The sequence below is a fragment of the Polyodon spathula genome, chromosome 44, assembly GCF_017654505.1.
Source record: "Polyodon spathula isolate WHYD16114869_AA chromosome 44, ASM1765450v1, whole genome shotgun sequence".
Taxonomy (NCBI): Eukaryota; Metazoa; Chordata; class Actinopteri; order Acipenseriformes; family Polyodontidae; genus Polyodon; species Polyodon spathula.
Window position 1 is genome coordinate 2,481,300 of NC_054577.1, and position 10,485 is coordinate 2,491,784.

Below are 10,485 nucleotides of genomic sequence, written 5' to 3' on the forward strand. Positions count from 1 at the left end.
GCTGGACCCTATCGTGCGCCTTGATCCCTGCCCTTATACGACGTTTCATAGACTCAACCAGGCGTCGGTCGTTGATATTTCTTCGTAATTGGTTACATAAAGATAGGCAGTGGATAAGAACACATACCCTTTGATGTTCAGCCGCCACAAAATAAACACAAGCTCTGTCTACCGCAAAACAAAGGCACGCAAACACTATCACGCCTGGAGGATTTGCTTAGCCTGGGAGGATTGAATGACTACAGCGTCGCTTTAACGTTGCTGATCGACTCAAAGTCCATCTGGTCCGGTTAATGAGTCACAGAAATTATATATATATGTTGTACATATCTTTCTCAAGGGAGCCTGGTGTTTGAATCAAAACATTGGAGGTATTTATAGGTGTTTGACATCTACTTGTTATTGTTTTAATCAAATCCATGATTTATTCTTACATGATGTAATGGTGTTCCATATACTGTGACATCATTTTTACTTATATCTTTAAATCTGTATTAATTCTAGTTAACATTATTTTATATAAACTTATATTATCATGCAATGCTGACTCTGAGGATCAGCCTTGATTTGGTCTCCCCGGCGCATCAGGACCGCACAACTTTGGAATTAGTTTTTTTTTATTTAATTTTTTTTTTTTTTTTTTTTTTTTTTTTAACTTTGATTTATTTTATTTAACCTCAATTAATTCAAGTTTTCTGTGAGACATCATCGTTCACCCGCTGGCATCATCGTGTTCGGTCTATTTATCCATTTACTTTCTTGTTTTCTTCTATGTGTCTCATTGTCTAATTTTATCTGTTTTAATACTACTTCAAATTAAAAAAACCCGACAAAATCTAATAATAATAATAATAATAATAATAATAATAATAATAATAATAATAATACCAACAACAACATTTTGGGAGGACAGACAGGGGACCCCAGTTCTGGTCTCATATCCCAGGCAATGCTGAGAGCGTGCTGGAAATAAATAGGGGTGTCTCTTCTGCTCCGAGATAGGGGGAAGCAGGTACAATTCACGCGTGGATATCAAAAAGAAGAAAAGCTGTCCTTCCCTCACCTTTACAACCGAGTCACTGACAGTTAACTTCCACGTGTTTTAATACGCTCTCAGACTTGAATAATGCCGGTACCTTTTTTTTTTTTTTTTTTTTATTCAAACGCTAACACTAAGAAAATTAAGAAACAAAGTCTTTATCAAGTAGTGGTGAGAATCAGCTACGTCACCAGCAATTCTCTTGCAGTCAGTGCAACTCAGGGCCTGCTGAATTCAGAGAGAGGGAGGGAGAGAGGGCGTGTGAGCGTCTTTCGAGTCACATGATTGTATTTCAAGATATTTAAAAGCCCATTCGTTCTGTACGTGAGGAAGAAAAAAAAAAAAAAAAACGCGTGCAAGACAGCAAGCAGATCCAAACACAACTGCTGCTAAGTAAGACAAGAATAACGCAACGAGTCTAAGGGAGAGCCGTGCCGGTCCGTGCAGTAGGAGGCGAGGGCTGTCAGTCAGTGTGCGAGTGCATTGGAGAAATTGTTTTAAAAAAAAAAAAAAAAAAGAAAAGAAAACTCGTTTGTATAGCTTGGCTTGCTGTTTTGAGAAGTTCCAGACCAAAAGAAACAAAAACGCACCCAAGCGCATTCCGGAATAACTGGATACCCTATCGATCGAGCTGGTAGGTAATTATACCCTTGTGTACCGCATACAGTGCTGTGGGATACCCAGTTCAGAGAAATATCAAGTCAAGATGTCATTGCATTGATTTTAAAAGCATTTTAGACACAGCTGGCTTTTGTCAAGAGTTTGTGAAGTGTATCGCTTTTGTGTTTGTGTGTGTGTGTGTATAGTGTATTATATATTATATATATATATATATGTGTGTGTGTGTGTGTGTGTGTGTGTGTGTGTGTGTGTGTGTGGATGCACACAGTATGTAGGGCTTTTGAATGCTTTAAGGAATCGATTCATTTGTATTATACATACGTGATGTCAATCCAACAAACCGTTTGCATATCCATGCCTTGGCAGTGGTGAGTTTGGCTCGTCGCCTTTTGAAAAAGTGGCAAATTAATAAAGTTTGCTAAAAGTTGTCTTAAAAAACTAAAAATTTGAACAGAGTTTTCCTTTTGTGAAAACAACTGAACTGTACGTGTAAGAGCGCCTGTCCGTTATGAACGCCCGGCCCGGTATTGCGCAACAGCAAGGAGGGAGTCTGGGCTGATTTGACCAGATTTGGGATGAGAGAGAGAGAGAGAGAGAGGGAGAGAGAGAGAGACGGAGACGGAGACGGAGACGGAGACGGAGACGGGGGGGGGGGGGGTGCAAGTTTTACCCAATCTTCGACTACCTTGCGTGGACTGGAGCTTATTTCCAAAGTGTTCACTCCAGCCTTTAATTAATTAAATCCGGTTTTGAAAAGGTGAACATAAAAATCATATTGAAGTTTATAAAATCATATATTATTATTTATTTATTTATGTATTTCTTAGCAGACTCCCTGGTCCAGGAGAGATACCGCTGTTGCAAAGTGTCACTTTGCATTATAAAAACATCACCAAACAGAACAGTTACAAAATACAATGAAATCAGTACAACTAGCAAATTCAAATCAGATTAAAATTATAAATGCGGTCGATAAATACGCTTGACAGCGACGACAGCTTTAGCTGTTTTAGTTTTGTAAAATAAACAGGTGCCTTAAATGTTTTTCCTTAAAAGGCTGGAGAATATGCGCTTTGAGGATACGAATCGTACCGTTCAGCGAAAAGGCGAACCGAGTCAACTGCGGGCACAGAGCCAGGTCGCATTAACACCCGTGATAAGAGTTACTTCCAATGCAGTTCAGACAGTAATACATCGCTATTCGCGCGAAATCTGTATTTGTATTCCTGTACTTGGCAGTTCAAGAAACAGTATGCCTCCGAGCCAATAGGGCGTGTAGTAAAACACTACAATATTGCGAAAGTCTTACTGTATACTGGATGTGTTTTGATAAATAAGATACAGTGCGTAAAACCGTCCCCGGTCAATGCGTGTACGGTCCAGTCCTTTTTGCTTCGTTTCTGCCCAGTATAACTTACTATAACACTACCGCGTTAGAAATCACAGCCTTCACCCGAGCTGGCATTGTGCGCTTTTTAACTGGCGTTCAAATAATTGTTCCTGACTCTTTTTTTTTGCGCCTTGCCAAATGTTTGCGTCATTTGCAGCTCGGTCTCCCGGGAATCTGCTTTCAAAACTGCGGAGCGCAAAGTATTAATAAGCAGGTCTAAAATGCCTCCCCTGCGAGAGAACGTTTTTATTTAGAAAGCGGGAGGGGAATTTAACGCCCTGCTCAGTCCTTTTCCAAATAAGCTGGAAACACTATCTTGACGCTCCCAGGCGCCCAGTCGTTATGAAACAGGTCTGTCATACCGTAGCTGCCCATATAGGCACTCAATATTGCTTTGTATAGAAACACTGTAAAGTAATATAATACACTAAACGTTTCCAGTCCAGGCATTTATCAAATTTCTTTTTGTGTTTCTAAAATAGGAATAGGAATTGTCTCACTATCCTATAAACGTTTCCCATAGTAAAAGCACAGCACAGTATAATAAAGCACAGTGAAAGCATGGTGAAGCATAGGGAAGCATTGTAAAGCACAGAGGGGTCTGGTAAAGCATAGGGAAGCATTGTAAAGCACAGAGAGGTCTGGTAAAGCATAGGGAAGCATTGTAAAGCACAGAGAGGTCTGGTAAAGCATAGGGAAGCATTGTAAAGCACAGAGAGGTCTGGTAAAGCATAGGGAAGCATTGTAAAGCACAGAGAGGTCTGGTAAAGCATAGGGAAGCATTGTAAAGCACAGAGAGGTCTGGTGAAGCATAGGGAAGCATTGTAAAGCACAGAGAGGTGTGGTAAAGCATAGGGAAGCATTGTAAAGCACAGAGGGGTCTGGTAAAGCATTGTAAAAGCACAGAGAGGTCTGGTAAAGCATAGGGAAGCACTGTAAAGCACAGAGAGGTATGGTGAAGCATAGGGAAGCATTGTAAAGCACAGAGAGGGATGGTAAAGCATAGGGAAGCATTGTAAAGCACAGAGAGGTCTGGTAAAGCATAGGGAAGCATTGTAAAGCACAGAGGGGTCTGGTAAAGCATAGGGAAGCATTGTAAAGGTGTGGTAAACCATATCAATAAACACGGCAAACCAGGGTAAACTATGGTATATTTTCTAAGATATTTCACCCCAAACTAAACACAGAGTTTAACTTTTCTTTTGTAAAGAAATGCAATCTCAGGTTGTGGTCTCCCTCTAGAACACAGGGTCCATTTAGATTCGACACAGCTGCAGACTGAGTGTCACGTCACATCCCTCACGTCCGCCACGACAGGAACTTCAGTTGACCTGACCTTTGACCCCTGACCTGACGCCAACCGTGTCACAGAGTTCCGTCTCAAAACCGGCCCTCCTGAGGCTTCGAGAGGAGCGGGTTACAAAGCATTCCTTCACGCCCCGCTCCCTTGAGGGTCGGCTCATACCAGTTAGGGCTGGTTGCAGCCCTGCCCATGTTTTTGGAAAGCTCTGATTGGAGGGTACAGAGAATGTACCTCACAGCTGATGACAGATTGGCAGAGCCAGTCAGCCAGACAATATCATATCAGGGAATGACTAGTAGGATGGTACCACAGTGCACTAACTATACCCTTCTCAAATGATCTGAAGACAGACAGACAGGGGCACTGCAATGGCAATGCAGGCAGACAGACAGACAGTGGCACTGCAATGGCAACGCAGACAGACAGGCAGACAGACAGACAGACAGACAGACAGCGGCACTGCAATGGCAATGCAGACAGACAGACAGTCAGACAGACAGTGGGTGGCACTGCAATGGTTCTACACTGAGGAGCAATAGTAGCTCAAGGGCTGTGCCTCTCTGTGAGCGGATTGCTGGTGCCAGGGATTGCCGGTGGTGTAGCCCAGCAGGGATTGGCTTCTTTCCACTTGGAAAGAAACAACACCAAGAGAGGGCTGGGAGCTCGGCGCTCCGGGGAGGCGTGGGAATAATGGGCCAGTCTCCCAGGGAAGGGGTGGGCTCCGGGGAATAATTATAAAATGAATGCCAGGAACGGCTGCTCCCATAAATCTGCATGGGGAGTTCAGCCCCTCTTCAGCTGCAATAATAACTTCGATTTATTGAGGCGAGAGACACCACCCAGAATAAACAAGCAGACACAGTGAGCGAGACTCGTTTCATTTTGGGTTACTTAATCTGCCTGCGTTTTGAGCTGCTTTGGGCTGCTTTGAGCTGTATTTGAGCTGCTTTGAGCTGCTTTGAGCTGCTTTGAGCTATATTTGAGCTGCTTTGAGCTGTATTTGAGCTGTATTTGAGCTGCATTGGGTTGCTTTGAGCTGTATTTGAGCTGTATTTTAGCTGCATTGGGTTGCTTTGAGCTGTATTTGAGCTGTATTTGAGCTGTTTTGAGCTGTATTTGAGCTGCATTGGGTTGCTTTGAGCTGTATTTGAGCTGTATTTGAGCTGCATTGGGTTGCTTTGAGCTGTATTTGAGCTGTATTTGAGCTGCATTGGGTTGCTTTGAGCTGTATTTGAGCTGTATTTGAGCTGCATTGGGTTGCTTTGAGCTGTATTTGAGCTGTATTTTAGCTGCATTGGGTTGCTTTGAGCTGTATTTGAGCTGTATTTGAGCTGCATTGGGTTGCTTTGAGCTGTATTTGAGCTGTATTTGAGCTGCATTGGGTTGCTTTGAGCTGTATTTGAGCTGTATTTGAGCTGCATTGGGTTGCTTTGAGCTGTATTTGAGCTGTATTTGAGCTGCATTGGGTTGCTTTGAGCTGTATTTGAGCTGTATTTGAGCTGCATTGGGTTGCTTTGAGCTGTATTTGAGCTGTATTTTAGCAGCATTGGGTTGCTTTGAGCTGTATTTGAGCTGTATTTGAGCTGCATTGGGTTGCTTTGAGCTGTATTTGAGCTGTATTTTAGCTGCATTGGGTTGCTTTGAGCTGTATTTGAGCTGTTTTGAGCTGTATTTGAGCTGTATTTGAGCTGCTTTGAGCTGTATTTGAGCTGCTTTGAGCTGTATTTGAGCTACATTGGGTTGCTTTGAGCTGTATTTGAGCTGTATTTTAGCTGCATTGGGTTGCTTTGAGCTGTATTTGAGCTGTATTTTAGCTGCATTGGGTTGCTTTGAGCTGTATTTGAGCTGCTTTGAGCTGTATTTGAGCTGCATTGGGTTGCTTTGAGCTGTATTTGAGCTGTTTTGAGCTGTATTTGAGCTGTATTTGAGCTGCTTTGAGCTGTATTTGAGCTGCTTTGAGCTGTATTTGAGCTACATTGGGTTGCTTTGAGCTGTATTTGAGCTGTATTTTAGCTGCATTGGGTTGCTTTGAGCTGTATTTGAGCTGTATTTTAGCTGCATTGGGTTGCTTTGAGCTGTATTTGAGCTGCTTTGAGCTGTATTTGAGCTGCATTGGGTTGCTTTGAGCTGTATTTGAGCTGTATTTGAGCTGCTTTGAATAGCCTTCCTCATTCCATTCAAATCATGTGACACTGTGACCTGTTACCTCTTCACAGCCCCGCCCACTCAACATATAAATAGACAGAGAGGGAAAAAGAGGAGACGGAAATTTAAGTAAAAAACCAAACCAAAAAAAACCGGCTCTGCTCTGTAGTGTAATGCCGTGTGCTACAGCAGGGATGAATGGGCTGGCTTTTTGCTTGCTGATGTGAATGCTTGTCTTTAATTGTTTTTTTTTCTGTCTTCCAGCTCTGACCCTACATCGGTCCCAGCGCCATGGGAGGGAAAGGGTTGCACTGCTTTCCCTGGTACAGCCGCTGGAAGGAGAGAAGCAAGGAGGCTGGTCAGAAAAAGATGTGCGGTACGATGGGGGGGGATCCTTCGGGTTCAAAAGCGATTCTGTAACTGAGTCATATACCCAGTTCTCTCTTGCTTTCCATGCTCCTTAAGCCTGATATCTCTTATTAGCTGCTGCTACTGTAGTGTTGTCATGTATTCTTTCCACTGTATTTAATGCACTATTTCATGTATTCTGCTGCTATCCTGTATTCTCCTCTTTCCACTGTATTTAATGCACTATTTCATGTATTATGCTGCTATCCTGTATTCTGCTCTTTCCACTGTATTTAATGCACTATTTCATGTATTCTGCTGCTATCCTGTATTCTGCTCTTTCCACTGTATTTAATGCACTATTTCATGTATTATGCTGCTATCCTGTATTCTGCTCTTTCCACTGTATTTAATGCACTATTTCATGTATTATGCTGCTATCCTGTATTCTGCTCTTTCCACTGTATTTAATGCACTATTTCATGTATTATGCTGCTATCCTGTATTCTGCTCTTTCCACTGTATTTAATGCACTATTTCATGTATTATGCTGCTATCCTGTATGTATTCTGCTCTTTCCACTGTATTTAATGCACTATTTCATGTATTCTGCTGCTATCCTGTATTCTGCTCTTTCCACTGTATTTAATGCACTATTTCATGTATTATGCTGCTATCCTGTATTCTGCTCTTTCCACTGTATTTAATGCACTATTTCATGTATTCTGCTGCTATCCTGTATTCTGCTCTTTCCACTGTATTTAATGCACTATTTCATGTATTATGCTGCTATCCTGTATTCTGCTCTTTCCACTGTATTTAATGCACTATTTCATGTATTATGCTGCTATCATGTATTCTGCACTTTCCACTGTATTTAATGCACTATTTCATGTATTGTGCTGCTATCCTGTATTCTGCTCTTTCCACTGTATTTAATGCACTATTTCATGTATTATGCTGCTATCCTGTATTCTGCTCTTTCCACTGTATTTAATGCACTATTTCATGTATTCTGCTGCTATCCTGTATTCTGCTCTTTCCACTGTATTTAATGCACTATTTCATGTATTCTGCTGCTATCCTGTATTCTGCTCTTTCCACTGTATTTAATGCACTATTTCATGTATTATGCTGCTATCCTGTATTCTGCTCTTTCCACTGTATTTAATGCACTATTTCATGTATTCTGCTGCTATCCTGTATTCTGCTCTTTCCACTGTATTTAATGCACTATTTCATGTATTCTGCTGCTATCCTGTATTCTGCTCTTTCCACTGTATTTAATGCACTATTTCATGTATTCTGCTGCTATCCTGTATTCTGCTCTTTCCACTGTATTTAATGCACTATTTCATGTATTCTGCTGCTATCCTGTATTCTGCTCTTTCCACTGTATTTAATGCACTATTTCATGTATTCTGCTGCTATCCTGTATTCTGCTCTTTCCACTGTATTTAATGCACTATTTCATGTATTATGCTGCTATCCTGTATTCTGCTCTTTCCACTGTATTTAATGCACTATTTCATGTATTGTGCTGCTATCCTGTATTCTGCTCTTTCCACTGTATTTAATGCACTATTTCATGTATTATGCTGCTATCCTGTATTCTGCACTTTCCACTGTATATCATGCATTTCTCTCTATTTGAAGTATGGATTTTCTTGTTATTGCATCTTGTAAAGCACTTTGTGATGGTGCTCCACTAGGAAAGGCGCTATATAACATAAAGATTGATTGATATTCAGCTCTGGCCAAAAGTTTTGCATCAGAATTTCAGGATTGAGACATAATTTAAAAATGAACACGTGAACATAATTTAGAATTTTTTTTTTTTTTTTTTTTTAACAAAATGATCTCGCTAAAATCTAAACCAGAAGTCACAACAGCAGTACAGTAGTGTTTCATGTTAGATTAGGAAGTGCCGCATTGTCGGTTATAGGGCGATACACACAGAGACCGAAGGAGCTATAGCTACGAGCCAAGACGGAAATTTGAAAGCGTTGTGTTTCTTTGTAAATTACTTATCTTTTTTTGTTCTCTTTTCTTCCCGTTTTCAGAACAGGCCGCAGGAAAAACTAGGCTGCCGTTGACGCAGTCTGTCAGCAGCGAGGGCGACTCACAGAGCCAGCGGGCCTACTTCAGCAGGAAGGCTCACCTATCCTTCCGCCACGAGATGGACTCCCCAGTGGCGATCATCGACTCCACCAACTGAGGACCCCCCCCCCCAAATACCCAAAGCCTTAAACGGAACAGCGTGTGCTCCCATTCCCGGAGAGGGAGATCCCGTCACAACAGACTGCAGTCCCTCCTCATCCTCTCACATCAGCGGGCTCTGCTTGTCCTAGTTTGGTTTATTTAGCTCTGCCACGCTTCCTGGCTGTGCTGTATTTCTGTTACATGCTATTATTGTTAATTTTTTTTTTCCCCTGGGGGGGGGAGGCTAACACATAAAATCAAAAAAATATATGATATCCATGATGGGATATATTTGCTAGCGCTGCACTGACTGATTATTATCTGATTGTTTGGCTCCAGCGCCCTCTGGAGGCGAGGGTCGCTGGTGTCGATCAGGGTCCTGGTTCACCATGCAGAGTGAAGCGAGGGCAGAAGGAGCTGCTTGGGTTTGTGTGGATCGCTGTGCTCGGCAGGGTCTGAAGAAAAGCAGCGATCCACGCTTGAATGGTGAATCCGCCCCGGTCAATGCCAGCAACCCTCGCCCGATTACCAGTGCCCGATTTTTGCGGGCAGCGCAATCCTGACAAACCCAATGATCGGTTCCTGCAACGCTGATATTGATGGCACATTATTTATATTTGACAATGCGTTTACTGTGACAGAGTCTCTGCGCCAGCCACTGTGGGACCCGTCACCTGGCTCAAGTACCTTTCACACCTTTAAGAGAGGACTACACTTACCAGAATGCACTGGGGAGCGAGTTTAAAAATCCTGAAACGTCTCTGTGAACACGGAGTCCTATGATAACCTCGGACAGTACTAAACACTGTTAGACAACTAGCAGCAACAGCGGCTGTAGAAGCAGCTCACATGAGCGTACATACTGTGAATGCTTGTTTAAAAGTCGAATATCCTGCTACAAAAGGCTTCAGTTGAGTTTGCTCATGGAAAAGCAGATTTCAGCAGATTGTTGTTGTTGTTTTTTTTAAATGAATAACTTTTGTCCTGAGTCTGTTTGTTTTGTGATGGGTCATAAAACACCTATTGAAGTCACATCCCGCATTGAAACCTATTGGCATCAGATACGCTTATAATATCCGCTGAGACTGCAGGTCTCACACACAGAATATAGGGAAGCATTGTAAAGCACAGAGAGGTCTGGTAAAGCATAGGGAAGCATTGTAAAGCGCAGAGAGGTCTGGTAAAGCATAGGGAAGCATTGTAAAGCACAGAGAGGTCTGGTAAAGCATAGGGAAGCATTGTAAAGCACAGAGAGGTCTGGTACAGCATAGGGATGCATTGTAAAGCACAGACAGGTCTGGTAAAGCATAGTTTTGTAAGGATCAGGTCTGTTCAGTATTCAAGATCACAAAGCAACACGATTCAAAGGAACAGGCCTGGACAGAGTCTGGTTGAAAACAAAAAATAACTTTATTAATAATAATTCTTGGTTTCCCT

The 10,485-nt window shown here is 42.2% G+C and overlaps 1 protein-coding gene across 3 annotated transcripts; it reads left to right on the forward strand.

Annotated features, from left to right (window-relative positions):
• Nucleotides 1–351: 351 nt before the first annotated feature.
• Nucleotides 352–10,036, forward strand: LOC121305712 (uncharacterized protein C17orf114-like). 3 transcript variants are annotated; one of them, XM_041237432.1, is made up of 3 exons: nt 352–371; nt 6,763–6,874; nt 8,910–10,036. In XM_041237432.1, the coding sequence occupies exons 2-3, from the start codon at nt 6,790–6,792 to the stop codon at nt 9,062–9,064; spliced, it is 240 nt and encodes a 79-aa protein (XP_041093366.1). In that variant the 5' UTR covers nt 352–371; nt 6,763–6,789; the 3' UTR covers nt 9,065–10,036. The 3 variants fall into 3 exon arrangements, with proteins under 3 accessions (XP_041093366.1, XP_041093364.1, XP_041093365.1); XM_041237430.1 differs by lacking the exon at nt 352–371 and adding an exon at nt 1,334–1,673; XM_041237431.1 differs by lacking the exon at nt 352–371 and adding an exon at nt 5,128–5,214.
• Nucleotides 10,037–10,485: the final 449 nt, after the last annotated feature.